Source organism: Anabrus simplex, chromosome 4, assembly GCF_040414725.1.
Source record: "Anabrus simplex isolate iqAnaSimp1 chromosome 4, ASM4041472v1, whole genome shotgun sequence".
Taxonomy (NCBI): Eukaryota; Metazoa; Arthropoda; class Insecta; order Orthoptera; family Tettigoniidae; genus Anabrus; species Anabrus simplex.
This window is the reverse complement of record NC_090268.1, coordinates 12,873,936-12,892,659: the sequence shown is the minus strand read 5'-3', so window position 1 is coordinate 12,892,659 and position 18,724 is coordinate 12,873,936. Positions and strand designations below refer to the sequence as shown.

The 18,724-nt window shown below is 42.0% G+C and overlaps 1 protein-coding gene across 1 annotated transcript in view; it reads left to right on the top strand.

Annotated features, from left to right (window-relative positions):
* Nucleotides 1-18,724, top strand: part of LOC136872119 (uncharacterized) — a 665,288-nt gene that overhangs the window by 516,913 nt on the left and 129,651 nt on the right. Inside the window, exon 7 of the mRNA XM_068227340.1 lies at nt 10,407-10,535. Within this exon, the coding sequence (XP_068083441.1) occupies nt 10,407-10,535 (129 nt within the window). The remainder of the gene's footprint in view (nt 1-10,406; nt 10,536-18,724) is intronic.

Sequence of the window (18,724 nt, the reverse complement as noted above, 5' to 3'; positions counted from 1 at the left end):
GGATGATAGTCTTAGAACCATGAAACTACTTTTGATTAGTACCATCACGCGGGGAACACCATGGGTCGCCTTTACTTGCGAGTAGTACCACTGAATTATGTACACAATAGGTTTGTGCTTAGTAACAGCACTGTGGGTTTCCTGTACCCGTGAGTCGTACCCATGTGAGCAACACCACGGGTCTGGGCGTTGCCTGTGATTAGTACCACTATATGAGCGACACCGTGGGTCTGCGTTGCCTGTGATTAGTACTCACTATGTGAGGAACACCACGGGAATACCGGCGCCCATGATTAATACACCTGGGTGAGGAAGCCCATCGGTTCGCGTTGGCTATGAGTGGCGCAAATGTGTGAGAAACACCATAGGTCTGCGTTACCTGTACGACGTACAATACTTGTGAGTAGTACCATCATGTGTGGAACACCGTGAGTCTTCGCTTCTTTTGATTAGTGCCCCAACATGACAAATACAATGGTTCTACTTTACTAGCGATAAGTACCATTATGAGGGGTCATTGACCTGGATTTTGGACCCCTATAGCCAACATGCATCCTCTATTCAGGATTGTGCATTAGAAGTTGTGCCTTGGTTAATAATACAATTTTTATGTTAGTTTTTTGGTCGGATCCACTGATTGTTTTAAATTCATTTCCACCCATTGATTCTTCATGACATGTTTTATTTTGGTCAGTGGATGATTTTGAATTTTTAATTTGTCATTAGATTTCGTACCATTAGGGGCCGATGATCTCGATGTTAGGCCGCTTTAAGTAATAAGCATCATCAGCAAGCATCATCTGATTATTTTTGTCAAAATGGTTTTCTAAAGCATCAACCACGTTTTCTTGCCACCCATATTTCATCGTATGGTTCTGTCCGCACCAGTTCTCCTCGGTAAAGTTTACGATGTAGTCCTGTGCTCTTAAATCTCTAATTCGACTAAGGTAGGTATGTCGGGATGCAGCATCTCTCAGAGATTCCATTGGCAGTGGATTTCTGCTCAGTTTCTTGAATCGGAATCCCAAGCTTTTAACTACTTTCAGGGGATATGGAATCGCCTATCTTCACAATGTTAATAGGAACATTTTCTTGGGAACCATAACCAAAATCTTTACTCTGAATTGTAACAGCTATTCTATGTATACTGAAGCGATAATATGTTTTAAACAGGAATATTTTTAACGTAAGAAATGTTTCATCACTGTTTTTCAATAAATTTTTGAAGGAACTACAGAGCTACATAAAATTGTTTCCATGTATGTCAAACATTTAAGTGAACATATCCTGAAAGTTACTTTGTTTCTGGTTGAGCAGAAGCTGAGAAAATGTTCCCTGAATGCAAAAAAATAAATTTTCAGGAAATTGAGTTTAAAGTTAAAACCTTCCTGCTCCACATCTGAAAGCATCCTGCAGTCTTCTTTAGGCACCTCTAATGGTCTGTCTTGCTTTTTTAACTAAGTAGTTGTCAAAATTATCACATGTGGATTTGGCCTTGTTTTATGAGCGGATGCCCTTCCTGACGCTAACCCTATATGGAGTGAACTAATCACTATTGCGTGTTTTTGTGGTGGTTGGTAGTGTAGTATGTACGTTTTAAAATATTTCGCTTTCCAATGTGACTGTATGCAGTGTGAGATATATTGGTAGTAGTGAGAGAGATATTGCTGTGTACATGCATCACGTGTAAGTTGTATCACTGTTCAGTTTGTAGTTAAAATGCCAATGGCTAGTGGAAGGTTATTCAAAAAGCCATACGCATTGTCAACATACATAAAACTGTGAACGATAGCCATCCACGCCAGATATCGAACAAAATGATTCCTCGCCACTTCTGAGAAATATCTAAATTTAACATAGTTAGAATTGTGATAGAGCAATGTTCAATATACCGTTTTAAAGGGGAGGCTTCAGGGAATAAATATTATTAATACTTTTTTTGAAAATTTGAATAAAAATCCGATTCTGTGTCCCCTTCAATAGCGTATAAATTGACAAATCTAGAAAATCCGCCTAATTTTCTAACAGTTTCAGGCGGAAGCTTTTCATATTGTGGGAATACCGTATTCATATAAAATGTTGTGTATTTCTTCGTACTGTGCCCAAATTACAATCATCGAGTTGGATTTCCGGACGTCCCGGTCTCACACACTGCTTCTTTCTTGATCTGGATGACGTGTTTCCATCATTTTCCTTTGTAGCGGCCCTTACTCTCCTCACGGATGACAGCGATAATCCAAGACAATCTGCCACTTTCTGGTACACAGGGAACCTCCTGCCCCCTAGTTTTTACCCCTCACTTCGAAAGAAACAAATAGCACTCGGAATCATTGCAAGTTCACCCTCTGGTAACGGCGGTCTCGGAGGCATCTTCAAGTGACGTGGTCACATAGGGCGTCTGAAAAGAGCTTGCGGATAAACCAAGGTGACGGGCATACTGTTTCACAACTGCCCGGGGCGAGTGTGTGGCAACACTGCACTCGCTTTTCCCACCCCGTCTGCTGTTAATCGCACGGTCCGGCGTGCACAAAACCTCCCTTAATTGTTACTCTTCAGAAATTCAGTACCACACTATACGGTTACAGTGGTCATGGTTTCTAATAACCATGAGTAAGTGCTTCCAAACCAGCCCAAGTTTCCTGCTGTAAGTTTATCCTGGGATGAGAAATAGTTGCTTTAGGAAAATTATAACTCTTTTGGGGTGGATGAAAAAAATTGTAACTGGAGTATTACACTAAAAATGCATATGGTTATAAGATATGAATACTTCATTACCATCAGATAAGTAGATTTCCCTGTATATATTCCTAAGTGAGCGTTTCCTGGAGAAGAAGCCAAAAACGCAGACAATATAACAAACAGCAAATAAACAATACATAATGCACTTCAAAAACAATGTGTGTTATATACCCTAATGCAGCACTAAACAAGGAAAATATTGGTATGACTCACTTTACATCAGTTTCTTTGTAATTAAAGTCTAAAGTCGAGTGTCCATAGTAAAAAGTCTGACAGTAGGCTACCACAGCTCAAGTGGTAGAGCAACCGACGCGAAATCGGGAGGTAGTGGGTTCGCAACCCACTGGTGTCTAGTTGCCCAGTTTTGTTCTGTATTTAACATCTCTCCAACACGTACTGAATGTACGTAACACGTTGGTTTTGTTTCCTTTGCGATTTCTTCATGCCTCGACGACGTGCTAATATAGGACCCAACACGGTAAATGTGTACTACGCAGTAATGAAATTTATGATGAGAGAGAAGACCGTTTGGACACTAAAAAGGCAAACCAGTTTTCGCAGAGAAATGGGGAAACTTCTTTGAAACGAAAAGATTTTCTGTACATTGTGAAAGGCATATATAGAGGTAGAGAAACGTATGTTGACAGAGAACACAGATCGCACCAGGCATGCACAACAATATCATATTGTGATTAGGACACGCAATTCTAGTAATTTGGTAATCTATGGTAGAATAGTAATTCATTGCTAAACATTCTAACCGTTCAGTTGATACTGTCCTGGAAATAGAAGAGGCGGTACATTATCCAACCGAATTTTTAATTTCTTGAGTTCTCCTGGAACTACTCACCACAAACTGATTTCAAAGTAGGTTACCCTATATTATTGCTCTGCAACCTAAACACTGCAAAATTATGCAATGGAACAAAACTCCTAATCAAATCGTTAAAAAATCTGCTTGAGTGCACGATCCGCACTGTGTGTGGAGCCTGTGAACTGTTTCGATCCCTCGAATACCAATGATAACTACCGACCAACCATTTTAGTTTAAAAGGGTCCAGTTTCCAGAAAAACTATGTTTTATTGTAACCATTAATAAAGCACAGGGCCAAACTATAAACGTTACCTGAGCGTTGAATGTTTTTCTCATGGTAAGCCCTGTAGCCCTGTCACGTGTTACTTCCAAAGAAAATGTATTTGGGTTGTCCCCAAATAGAGAGATTTCATTTTAACAAAGGCTACATCAAACTGCACAGTTCTCCTAGATGTTATGAACTTAATACTTCTAGGACTCTTTCTCGAGTTCGTTCTCGTTTTAATATTACACGAGTGGTAACCGTACGCTTCACTGCACGTACGAAATTGCAATGAGCTTTAAGCAAAAAGTTCAATGATAAAAGGAATGGAACAGGTTTCGTCATAATTTTAATAAATTTAACCAGGTCAAAATGCCAGAAAATATCCAGTAAGTTATACATACAGTAGGCATCCGTATTATTTCGTTCCTTTGGAATTATTTATCATATGCATTACTTGAAGTGTTAACACTCAGGTTCTGTTCCCTTGCAGGTGATCTCTTACACCATTATTTTAATTAATCCTCACATTTATTCCTCCGACTCTCAGCTAATCCAGATTAATGATGTTCTACTGTACCATGCCCCCTTCCTTCCGGCAACCAACGCGATCTCTTCATTGGGAATTCCATGTTATATTCTGAATCTACTTGATTTTTCGCAACACGTTCTCGGGGTTATTTCCCCTTTAAGGAAACTGTTTTAGCCTACGAAAACTAATGGTCATTTATTTGCCAAATGTTGTTTGAAATCGAAAAAATTAAAACCACTAAATCTTGCTTTACTGTGTTGAATCTGAACCCTCATTTCGAACAAATCAACTCGGCCCTCACAGGCAGTCATAGGTATTTCACTTTTCCTTGAGATCTGGGAAGTACCAAAAAAATGAAATGGCGTATGGCTTTAGTGCCGGTAGTGTCCGAGGACATGTTTGGCTCGCCAGGTGCAGGTCTTTTGATTTGACACCCGTTGGTGACCTGCGCGTCGTGATGAGGATGAAATGATGATGAAGACGGCACGTACACCCAGCCCCCGTGCCAGTGAAATTAACCAATGGTGGTTAAAATTCCCGACCCTGCCGGGAATCGAACCCGGGACCCCTGTGACCAAAGGCCAGCACGCTAACCATTTAGCCATGGAGCCAGACCTGGGAAGTACAAATATACATACATAAACTTTTTTTCCAGATCTGTACAGATAAAAACTAATGGATCTATTTGCATAAAATACGGATAAAAGTGTGTCTGTCTGTTAGGTCATCAGCCCAGAGGCTGGTTGGATCCTCAAAAAGCACCACCAAAGGCTATGCGGTTATCAGGAAACCGCAAAAACCAATGGCAGCACCAAAATGAGGCGTACTAGGCAAGACGAGGAGTGAGGTAGTTTGCCATTGCTTTCCTCACTGGGTCAGAAAGTGCTATTGCAGCACGACTGACCCTATGAGGAACACCTTTCATAACACTCAGATGCACTAGTCGTGCTCTGAATGCCATTACTCAGCACCACCCATACCCCAGCAGCTTCCATATTGTCACAGCCATGGATGAGACTGGGACTTCGGTGGAAGCTACACTTTACTCTGGCCTGTGCCAAGAGATGGATACAAAAGTACTGTATCCATCAAGAAATGGCAGCAGGCAAATGTAATAAAATACCAATAAAAGATAAACCAAAATGTCTACTTAATCTAGGCATGTGTCGGGGTGGGTGTTTCCTCCTACCCCCCGTCGCGGATGACCTCCAACTGCTTTTATTCCATCGTACTTCCGTACGTGACCAACATGTGCTACTCAGGCCCCCACTCCTCTTCACTCACTCCCACTGTTTCTCCACCAGACCAATCGTCTATTCCGTTGAGTCAAACACCCACCCTCTCCCACCTCCCCACTCGGCTAAGCAACATTGCGGGTGCTGCTGATCTGCGTACCTCTCCATGTTTACTTCCTATTTGCAACAAGAAACTACGAAAAAGAAAAACTACATTACTATTAAATTCCACTTCCTTTAAAATGTTATACATCGTTATCTAAAACTCTTATGTTCCCGGTGTTTTTCCATTCTTTCACCACCCATTCTATGATCATCTGTTCGTTACCTGGCTAGTTCCTGTTCCTCTCTCATGTATTTCAATCTCTCCATTCGAGTTTCCTTGCACAATTTCAACAAGAGAAAATCTTCTCTTGTTTCTACACACAATTTACATATCGAAGTGTATTTCATTCTTGTTCATCCCCTATCCTTATATATACGGGTCATTCACCAAATTAGGCCTCTTCTCTCTATCCTATTCACACTTCTTACCCTTATAACACCTACTACACTGGCGTAGCAGGGCTCCCAAGTGACGTGACCCAGGTGGCGGATAGTGGGGTCCTAACGGCTTGCCGGCGGACTTGAGGGAAATAAAATACCTCTCGCGGACCAAACACACAACCCCCTGTGGGTGGGGAAGCAGACGAAGAATACACCCACGGTATCCCCTGCCTGTCTTAAGAGGTGACTACAAGGGGCGACCAAGGAATGATCAACTTAGAACCACGATACTACTTGTAATTAGTACCACCACGCAGGGAACACTATGGGACGCTTTTACTTGCGCGTAGTACCACTATGTTAGATACACAATAGGTTTGTGATTAGCAGAGACAGTGTGTGCTCAGGATGCATTTTATAGTACTTGTGATTCGTACCACCATATGAGCGACATCATGGGTGAACGACATCATGGTTCTGATATGCCTGTGATTAGTGCGAGTCCCTGTGGTTAGTCCACTTATGTGATGAACAACATAGGTTTGCGTTGCCTGTAAATAGCACCGCAGTGTACGAAACACCATAGGCCTGGGTTACATGTGCGCATTACATTAACTGTGAGTAGTACCATAATGTGTGGAATACCGCGAGTCTACGCTACGTTTGATTAGTTCCGCAACATGACAAAAAGCATGGTTCTATTTTCTTCTTTCTTTGTTAATCTGCTTATCCTCCAGGGTTTGTTTTCCCTCGGACTCGGCGAGGGATCCCACCCCTACCGCCTCAAGGGCAGTATCCTGGAACCTCAGACTTTGGATCGGGGGATACAACTGGGGAGGATGACCAGTACCTCCCCCAGGCGGCCTCACCTGCTATGCTGAAAAGGGGTCTTGAGGGGTTATGGGAAGACTGGAAGGGATAGACAAGGAAGAGGGAAGGAAGTGGCCATGGCCTTAAGTTAGGTACCATCACGGCATTTGCCTGGAGGAGAAGTGGGAAACCACGGAAAACCACTTCCAGGATGGCTGAGGTGGAAATCGAACCCACCTCTACTCATTTGACCTCCCGAGGCTGAGTGGATTTCGTTCCAGCCCTCGTACCACTTTTCAAATTTCGTGGCAGAGCCGGGAATCGAACCCTAGCCTCCGGGGGTGGCAGCTAATCACACTAACCACTACACCACAGAGGCGGGCATAGTTCTATATTCCTAGAGATAATTGCCATTATGAGGGGCCGATGACTTGGATTTTGGACCTGTTTTAGATTGCATGCATCATCGATTCAGGGTTTTGCTATAGAAGCAATACTCAGTAATAATATTGTTTAACGCTAGTTTCTGGGAATGTGGGGCATTGGGGGGCCGGATCCACTGACTGTTTCAATTGCATGTCCATCCATTCATTATCTTCGTCCTCACGTTTTGAATTCTGGTCAATGGAGGATGAGGGATTATGGCCGATGACCTAGATGTTGTGCAACTCGTTGGCTGATTGGTCAGCGTACTGGCCTTCGGTTCAGAGGGTCTCGGGTTCGATTCCCGGCCAGGTGGGTGATTTTAACCTTCATTGGTTAATTCTAATGGCCCCGGGGCTGGGTGTTTGTGCTGTCCGCAACATCCCTACAAGTCACACACCACATACAACACTATACTCCACCACAACAACACGTAACACATGACAGATACCGCACACCCTCATAGGAGGGTCTGCTTTACAAGGGCTTCTCTCGACTAGAAATAGCCACACGGAAAAACCTAGACGGTATGCCCCTTTAAACAACAAGCATCATCATCATCATCACCTACTCTTAATTAATTCTATTAAAGATGGTTAAGGTCGCTCTTTTCCTGCAGTCACCTCCTGTGCCTGAATATCTTTCATCCTTTTCATAGTGTTCCTCCAACACACTTCAAGATCAGGGAAGTATATGGTTTTCCAGTACCAAGTTTTAAATTTCAAAGACACCAGAAGTGCAGTAACATACGTAAATATATCGCTACACTTCGACTTCCAATTACAGTATCAGTATGAATGAAATACGCTGCTGGAAGTAATTACCAATTACAATAATGCCATTGCAGTGTTTCTTACACTATAGACCTTGCATCAGGACGCTAGCAGAAGACGACTGGCCACCGTGCCAGTGGAGAGTAGCGGGCAATGGGGCGCGGAACTACCGAACTTTTCGCCGTCACTCGCGACTAGTACTACATTGCGAAGAAAACCGTGGGTCTACCTTTACATAGGAGCGGCACGATTTTGCGAGAAACACTACGGGTCTTGGCATTGTTATGATAATAGCCACCGTGTATATTGCACCAGTCGGTTCCACTATGTTCAGAATGGGTGTGCGTTATCTGAGTGTAGTAGTACGATTATATGAGGAACATAATGGGTTTTGTAGCCTGTACGCCAAAATAATAATAATAATAATAATAATAATAATAATAATAATAATAATAATATGGACCCTTTATTTTGGTGTTATGTGTTTGATAATCGTTTAGTTTGTAGTCGGGCACACTGGCTGAATGGTCAGCTTGCAGACCTTCACTTTAGCGAGCCCTGTGTTGATTCACGACGAACACTTGCCTTCATGTGTATGCAACAACCTACACCAGCAGTCACTACAGAAACACGTATCAGTCTGAGATAGGGAACGCCTGAGTATCTTCTTATACGCCAACGCGGTTTTGAGTTATTTGCAGGTGTGTCCACGCATGTGGGCTCAACATGATGCGGCACTAACCCTCATGTTACTCTAGAACACTTTAGTCAAACGTTCCCGGAAAAGTGAATATTAAGAGGTGATTCTGTTTCGTGGCCACCTCATTCGCCTGATTCGATCCCACATTATTGTTCCTTGTGGATTTATGGGAAGAGAAACTGCAGGACAGTTGTAGGTCCTGAGAAGCACGAAAGAAGCACGTAATGGTAAATACACCCCTCCCCCCACAAATAGTTGGCATCAGTAATAGTGTTGATTATGATGATGATGATGATGTGGTTTGTTGTTTAAAGGGGTTTAAAGCTAGGTCATCACCCCGTGATGGTACGAGGTGAACGGAACGAAAATTAAAACTTAAAAATGTATCCACTGACTAGAATCTAAAACGAATGATGATGAAAAATGATCCTGAAAAGAAACAATCAGTGTATCCAATTCAGAATGCCGTCATTATTGGTAAGTTACTCATTATCTAAAGGGGTCCAACATCCAGGTCACTGGCCTCTCATAATGGTACTAATTACTAGTAAAGCAGAAGAATGGTGTTCCTCCTACAGCGGTACTAATCACAGATGACGTAGACTCATGGTTTCTCTGTCCGACTCGTTGGCTGAACGGTCAGCGTACTGGCCTTCGGTTCAGAGGGTCCCGGGTTCGATTCCTGACTGGGTCGGGGATTTTAACCTTCATTGGTTAATTCCAGTGGCTCGGGGGCTGGGTGTTTGTGCTGTCCGCAACATCTCTGCAACTCACGCACCACACATAACACTATTCTCCACCACAACAACACGCAGTTACCTACTCATGGCAGATGCCGCCCACCCTCATCGGAGGGTCTGCCTTACAAGGGCAGCACTCGGCTAGAAATAGCCACACGAAATTATTATTATATGGTTTCTCTCGCATAGTGGTACTAATACTACTGATCACAGGTAATGTAGACCCATGGTATGTCACACACAATGGCACTACTCACAGGTAACACAAACCCACGTTGTTTCGCACATAATGGCACTACTCACTGGTAACACAAACCCACGTTGTTTCGCACATAATGGCACCACTCACAGGTAACACAAACCCACGTTGTTTCGCACATAAGCGTACTGCTCACAAGTAACGCAGCCTCACATAGTGGAACTAATAACAGATCATGTATATTCATGGTGTTGCCAATATATTGCTACTAATCATAGGCAATGTAGACCCACGGTGTATCACACATTACGGCAACGCCCATAGGCAACATTTAACAACATTTTTAAGCGTTAAGGCTCAAGAAATTAGTTTTCATGATCGTCTACAGTAAGCAGACTACAGTTCCTACGCGTTGTAAGTCATTCTGTGATGACTGGCCAATACCAACTTTTGCCTGTCAGTTGGTTTGTTTGCTTCGAATGGGAAAACGTCTCATTGAACTTCTACGAATCTACGAATTACGTCATTTACTTTCAACTCTTGCTATGAGTTGAATGAATTCCGTTGACGACGGCATTTCCTAAATCAGTTGAAAGTAATTCAGTGATGTAATTCATTATTATTGTCATAAGTATAAATGGTATTTTCTTAGAGGAATATTTGTGTTATTTCTTATTTCTCTTTGTTTTACAGCCACTGTGCCACTGACTACATCGCCATATACCAAGGCTCAACACCGTCCAGCCCACTGCTCACCACTCTGTGTTCCAACAGACGGGCACAATTACAATACACTGGTCCCAAACTCCTTTTGGAATTCAGGTGAGCTTTCGTCTCCTGTAACTACACGTGTATCCGAGATGATGTTACAAACTTGATGGAGGCCATCAAGAGGATCAATTTGAAATAAGAAACTATATTCCTATAAAACGATCGGGTGAAATTTAAGCAAAATTCTACTCGTTTAAGTCCGTTTATCCGCACAAGTTTCACACGGCAACGTCGGACAAAGTTCTGCCGAACCAGTTCGAATATTCCCGGTGCCGTTTGATGATCGTCACTGGCAGCGAAAATGCTTGCCAAGAAATCCTCTTCAGGTCTCGACAGGTTTCTCGTACACAAGGCTTTCCACAAGAAGAAATCAAGTTAACGTTTGACTGCCGGCCTCAGTGGTGTAGTGGATACGACGCGGCGTTGGTTTACTGATCCCAAGTTAACGTGTTCAAACCTGACTAAGGCCAGTGACTTTTAAGGGTGTTTAAATGTGACAACCCCATGTCGTTGCTTTCCTGTACGTTAGAGAACTACTGCTGGTTCACGAAATTCCAACACTCCGGTGTCTGTTAACAACGGGCAGTGATTGGAACGTTTCCGGACAACAGTTCTTTACCTCAAATTGATCCACTTGCCATTCTCCATCATCGCTGCAAATGTGTAACATCATCACGGATACATCCTATATATATATATAAAATAAGAGCTTTGTCTGCACATTGCTCCGAATTTATAAAGTATGGCATTTCTGTATCAGTCGTGTCTACAGCAACAAGGAAATGCACTTTTTAATTTTCTGTTATCTCTGTCTGTCTTTATGTCTGGCTGTCTGTATGTGCGGACACCGCGAAGCGAATGGCTGAGAGAATGTAATGAAATCAGTATGTAAAGTCGGGGAATGAGTCACTGCAATCTAGGCTATAAAAATATATTTATTCACGCTGACTGAAATTATGGTTTTGGGGGAAAGCCTAAAATGTTATTCTCAATTATCCATGTTAATAGTGGTCATATCGATAAATACTACATATATATATATATATATATATATATATATATATATATATATATATATATATATATATATATATATATAAAATTGGATGTTGGTATATTTGACGTTAATAAACTCAAAAACTACTAGACCGATTTCGCTGAAATTTTCACAGTTTCTTCTTATTACATCTGAAAGGGATTATGAAGTGGTTTGAACGAAATCGGTAAGGTAGTTTTATTATTATGAGTAATTTTATGTAATTTTATTAAACTGCAAAGCCGCACCAAGACTGGATCGACTTGATGGGCAGGTTGTCGCTAGGCGACAGCAGCTTACGCTATACCATGATAGTCCGCTAAATGAAATGGCGTATGGCTTTTAGTGCCGGGAGTGCCGAGGACATGTTCGGCTCCGGTAGGCGACCTGCGCGTCATGATGAGGATAATATTTGCTGCATATAGGATGAATATATATATGAGATATAAAAATAATCGGAAATAATGTCGAATCCATAGTTTTCGGTGTCGCTGAGAAAAATAGTGACACTCCGGATATTTTAATGCCCATATTCAGCACCCTTAGGGGGGAGGGCGTGGCGGGAGTGAGACATAATAATAGAAAATAGAAGTCGAATCCATAGTTTTCGGGGTCGCTGAGATGAATAGTGACACTCCGGAATTTGTTAAATTCAATGTTCAGGCCCTTTGGCGTGGGGGGCGAGGGGGAATGAAATATAAAATTGATCGGAAATAGTGACAAATCTATAGTTTTCGAGGTCGCTGAGATGTATAGTGACACTCCGTATTTTGTAAAAGTCCATTCATGTTCAGCATTCAGAGATAAGGTTTTCGTAGTGTTCCCTATTGACGTGAGTTCAGCAACCTTTGGGGGGGGGGGGCAGTGATACATAAAATTAATCGAAAATAGTGTCGAATCCATACTTTTCGAGATCGCTGAAATGAATAGTGACACTCCGGATGTCGTTTAAATCCAACTTTAGCCCCAATCGGCAGGCTTGTAAGAAGAGGTGAAGAAAATAAAATGTGCAAATGAGCGATATTTTGGGTGTTTGTATGTATGTATGTTCCAGTATAGGTGTCAATTAAAGTTGGTACAAATATTATCTACTATCTGTAAAAAAAAAAGATACGGCGGGGAAAGACACCACTAGAAGCCCTAGGGAAGGGGGAGAAATATAATTATAACTAAAAACCACCAATATTAGTGTTGAATCCATAATTTTCTGGACTACGAGAGAGATTTCAGCCAAACATAGTACACTTATGACTTACTATCATGAGACAAACTGCGAGGAGGCATGGTAGATCCAGCACGCCTAGGGGTGGAGTGGGAAGGGCTGAGATGTAAAAATAATCGAAAATATTGTGGAACAGTGAGGCAAATATTGATACTCCGGACGTCGGTGTGTATGTGTTTTTTCCAACATAGCCCTCAAACAAAATTGGTACACATATGACTTACTATCTGAAAAAAATACTATTGGGTAAAACACCAGTAGCACTCCTCCTGGAGATGGTGAAATATACAAATAAACGAAAATGACTGATATTAATGTTTAAGAGTTCGCTGAGTTGAACTGTGACACTCTGGATGGATAAGTCACACTTCACCGCAATTGGTATGGAGGTTGAGAAGGAGTGAAAATGAATCTATATATATATAAGTCATTGTATGTATGTGGGTGGGTGGGTGAGTTTGTACCACATCTCCTCCCAAACCATTGGAGCAAATTCAACCAAATTTGATACACTTATAACTTAGTATCAGGAGACAAACCGCGTGGGGGTAAGACACCCCAAACACCCATAGGGCCGGGGGGTGAGGGGAGTCATATATAAAAATAAATGAAAATAGTGTCGAATCCATACTTTTCGGGGTCACTGAGATGAATAGTGACACTCCAATTTGTTTAAAGTCCAAGTTCAGCCCCCTTTGAGGTGGGGGTCGAGGGGGAGTGGTATATGCAAATAATCGAAAATAGTGTCGAAATTTTCTGGGTCACCAATGTAAATAGCGGCACTCCGGATATTTAGTATCAGGAGACAAACCACGGTGGGGTGAGATACCCCAGGAACCCTTAGGAGCGGGGGGCGAGGGGTCATATATAAAAATTAATGAAAATAGTGCCGAATACATACTTTTCGGGGTCACTGAGATGAATAGTGACACTCCAATATTTTTAAAGTCCATGTTCAGCCCCCTTTGGGGGTGGGGGGCGAAAGGGAGTGATATATATACAATTAATCGAAAATAGTGTCGAATACATAGTTTTCGCGGTCGCCAAGGTGAATAGCGACACTCCAGATTTTTAGTATCAGGAGACAAACCACGTGGGGGTAAGACACCCCAGGAACCCTTAGGGGGCGGATCGGGGGGCGAGGGGGATGAGATAGAGAAATCATCGAAAGTAGTGTCGAAACCATACTTTTCGGGGTCGCTGAGATGAATAGTGACACTCCGAAATTTTTAAAGGTCCAAGTTCAGCCACCTTCAGCGTGGGGAGAGGGGCGATGGGAGAGTGATAAAAAAAAATTCGAAAATAGTGTCGAATCCATAGTTGTCGGGGTCGCTGAGATGAATAGTGAGACACCGGATATTTTATTAATTGTCGGAGTCACTGAGATGAATAGTGAGACACCGGATATTTTATTAATTGTCGGAGTCACTGAGATGAATAGTGAGACTCCGGATATTTTATAAGTACAAGTTCCTCCCCCTTTGGGGTGGGGGGCGAGGGGAGAGTGATATATAAAACTGATCGAAAATTGTGTCGAATACATAGTTTTCGGGGTCACCGAGGTGAATTGTACACTTCGGATTTTTAGTATCAAGAGACAATCCACGTGGGAGTAAGACACCCCAGGAACAATTATGGGCGTGGGGGGGCGGGGGTCAGATACAAAAATAATCGGAAATACTGTCAAATCCATACTTTTCGGGATTGCTGAGATGTATAGTGACACTCCAGAATTTTTAAAGTCCAAGTTCAGCCCCATTTGGGGCGGGGGCAAGGGGACATTGAGATATTAAATAATCGAAAATAGTGTCGAATCCAATTTTTCGGGGTCGCTGAGATGAATAGTGACACTCCTTTTTTTTTAAGTCCATGTTCAACCCCCGTTTTGGTGAGGGCAAAGGGGGAGTGATATATAAAATAATCGAAAAAAAAGTATCGAGTACTCTTCGGCGTCGCTGAGATGAATAGTGAAAATTCGGATTTTTTAAAAGTCCAAGTTCAGCACCCTTTAGGGTGAGGGCGAGGGGTAGTTGGAGGGCGAGGGGAGAGTGAAATATAAAAATAATCGAAAATAGTGCCGAATCCACAGTTTTCAGTGTGGCTAAGATGGATATTGACAATCCGGATTTTAAAAAATTGAAGTCAAAGTTCAGCCACCTTTGGGGCTGGGGAAAGGGGTGGGGTGAGATATAAAAATAATCGAAAATGGGATCGAAGTCATACTTTTTGGGGTTGCTGAGATGAATAGTGACATTTCGGTCAAATATAGTGTCCATTCAATAGTTTTCGAGGTCGCTGCGATGAATAGTGACACTCCGGACTTTTGAACGTTCATGTTCAGCCCCCCCCCCTTTGGCATACGAGGTGAGAAAGTGTTAGAAAACTAAAATGACCAAAATGACAAAGTTTACGGATGTATATGTAAGTTCTCCATTATAGATATCAGCTAAATTTGGTAAAAATATTACTTACTATCTGAGAAAAATGCGGTTGGGGCAAGACATCCCTAGAACCTCCAAGGCAGGGGGTGAAATATAAGTAAAAGCGACCACTATAGCACCTTATCGGGGCGGGGGGTACAAGTAAAAATACTCGAAACGACTGATATTAGTATCCAAGTAAATCCACCATCGGCTTCGGGGGTAAGAAGGTGTGTAAAAGAAAATGAGCAAAATGGCCGAGATGTCTGTATGTCCTAGCATATCTCTCAACGAAACTTGGTACACATTACTTACGACTAACAATCAAGAGAAAATATACTGTACGGGTAGGGCAACTCCAGCAAGTCTAGGAGGAGGGAAGACATGCAAAACTTTGCAGACGATACAGATTTAAAACGGAGACTGAAAGTTAAACACATAATAATAATAATAATAATAATAATAATAATAATAATAATAATAATAATAATAATAATAATAATAATAATAATAATAATAATAATAATAATACTTTTACTACTAAATAGTTCGTTGAAAAACCAAGTCTAACTTATTGTTGATTCGGCGTAATGAACTCTTCCTCAGCCTTCTTTTAGTACCAAATGTTCCCGTCTTTGTTCGTTATTAGTGTTGCTGCTCATGTATAAATGCGTACTGTAGTTGCGCAGGTTCGTCTGCCATCTGCCGCTAGGTTTTTAACTATGTCAAACGTATCACGCATCTGCCATCTACCTTTCTCATTGGAACTATGTAAGTTAGCACGGCCAGTTAGATCTACACTACGCTCCAGCGCGCATTGAGTCGGCCATGAACTTATCTTTCTTCGTCAAAAATACTCTCTGGGCCTTCTTTTAGTACCAAATTTTCACGTCTTTGTTCATTATTTCTGCAGTCGCTCTTGTGACAATACGTAGTTGAGCAGGTTCGTCTGCCATCTACCGGTTGCATTGTGACTATGTTAAACTTATCAGGATTGTGCCATCTACCGCTTGCATTGGAACTATGTAACATATCACGGCCAAATAGATCTACGCTGCGCTCCAGCTTGCTAGAGCGACGTATCGTGTCGGCCGTGAAACTATCGTTGATTAACCCAAAAAATAATTCTATACATGCTTTCAGTACCAGATCTGCCTGTCCTTGTCCGTTATTGTTATGTTTTTCGTCGTAGTACATCTAACAAAGCATTAATCAAAGTACGTAAACAAACATGGCAGCTCATTCACGTACAGAGGAGCAAGCAAGATCGAACTACGAGGTTTAAAATTCAGTTAAAATTGCATGTTAAGATCGAAGTTGGAGGTATAAAACTCATTTTCCTCACAGCGAGTGAATTCAGATAATAGTGCATACTGAACGTTCGGACAATACTATCGTTCAGAAGTGTATAAATAGCGTTCTGATTTAACAATGCCTAAAAGGAAATCTAAGACAATAGGACAAATTCAACCGAATACGAAGAAGTTAAAGCTTTTGCGAGCTGATGAAACTAATGATCAAGAACAGAAGCGGCTTCAGGGGGAACGTGCCAGAACATCGCGAGCGACTGAATCTGAAGACCAACGTGAACGTCGTCTTCAAGCTAAGCGGAACCAAGCTAGCACATCACGTGCGACTGAATCTGAAGACCAACGTGAACGTCGTCTTCAAGCTAAGCGGAACCAAGCTAGAAAATCGCGAGTCATGGAATCTGAAGACCAACGTGAACGTCGTCTTCAAGCTAAGCGGAACCAAGCTAGCACATCGCGAGCCACTGAATCTGAAGACCAACGTGAACGTCGTCTTCAAGAATTGCAGACACAACCAACCACCTCGCGGGCAGCTGAATCTCAACTCCAACGTGAATATCGTCTACAAAAAATGCGGACACAAGCTACCACTTCGCGGGTGGCTAACTGGCATTCCAGCGTATTTCTCGAAGGTTTTCATTACGATCCTTGGAAAGGCTACAGCAAACATAACAGCGTGTTAATTGGAGGAATGGACCAAATATGTAAGTACTGTTTTGCCAAGAAATATAAAGGCGAACCTCCAGGCATGTGCTGTTGTAACGGGAAAGTCCGTCTACCAGAACTCGAAACGCCACCTGAGCCATTACTCTCTTACATGTCAGGGACTACTTCAGAATCGAAACATTTCCTCAAGAATGTCAGAAGATACAATTCATGTTTTCAAATGACTTCTTTTGGGACCTCATGCGCTGTTCAACAAAGTGCTTTCGAAACCACGTTCAGAGTTCAGGGTCAAATATACCATAAAGCGGGCTCTCTCCTCCCTCTTGAAAGAGAACATGCAAAGTTTTTACAAGTTTATTTCATCGGAGACGAAGAACTGGAAGTGGATCAACGATGTGACAATATAGCAGGAGTGAGACGTGATACTGTGTTGAATATTCAACGAATGTTTCAAGAACATAACCAGCTTATTAAAATATTTAAGACAGCTTTGGAAAACAAGCCTTCGGATGAGTGTAAAGTAGTTATCCGTGCCGATAAAAGGCCAGCTGGCGAGCATGAGGGACGTTTCAACAGACCCCAAATAAATGAAGTGGCAATCATCGTAGCAGATAATGACTGTGACAGAAGGGACATAGTTATTAAAAAACGAGGTGGTCCGCTGCAACGCATTTCAGAAACGCACCGCACTTATGATGCTCTCCAGTATCCCATTATATTTTGGCAGGGTGCCGACGGATATCATTTTAACATCATGCAGTATAACCCCAATACAGAGTCGACAGTTAACAAGAAAGTTTCAATGATGAACTTCTATGCATACAGAATAATCATTCGAAACAACTCAACTAATTACATTTTAATGGCTCGGCGGCTGTTTCATCAGTTAATTGTTGACGTTTACGGTAAAATTGAAGCGCAGCGCCTTCTTTATATCAGACTTAATCAAAATAAACTTCGAACTGAAGAATACATTCATTTAAGGGATGCCGTTGCCAGTGAGAGGAATGTCGACGATATTGGAAAAATGGTGATATTGCCCGCCACTTTCACAGGGAGTCCCAGGCAAATGCATGAGTACGCACAAGATGCCATGACCTACGTCAGATCATACGGACGTCCTGACCTATTCATTACATTTACATGTAATCCAGCATGGTCAGAAGTAAAGGAAGAACTAACTCATGGGCAGACGTCTATTGATCGTCATGACTTATTAGCCAGAGTTTTTCGACAAAAACAACAAAGTTAATGAATATGTTGACCAAGACTCACATATTTGGGGAAACCGGATGTTGGATGTATTCTATTGAATGGCAGAAGAGGGGTCTTCCACATTCTCATAACTTAATTTGATTGAAAGAAAAAATCCATCCCAACAAAATAGATGATGTTATATCTGCAGAGTTACCAAATCCAAATGTGGACGAAGTTCTTACGGATATAGTGAAAAGAAACATGATACATGGACCATGTGGAAACATTAACCTGAATGCACCTTGCCTGAAGGACGGCAGATGTAGCAAGAAATACCCTATACAACTGATTAAGGAGACTCAAACTGGGGATGATGGGTACCCCAAGTA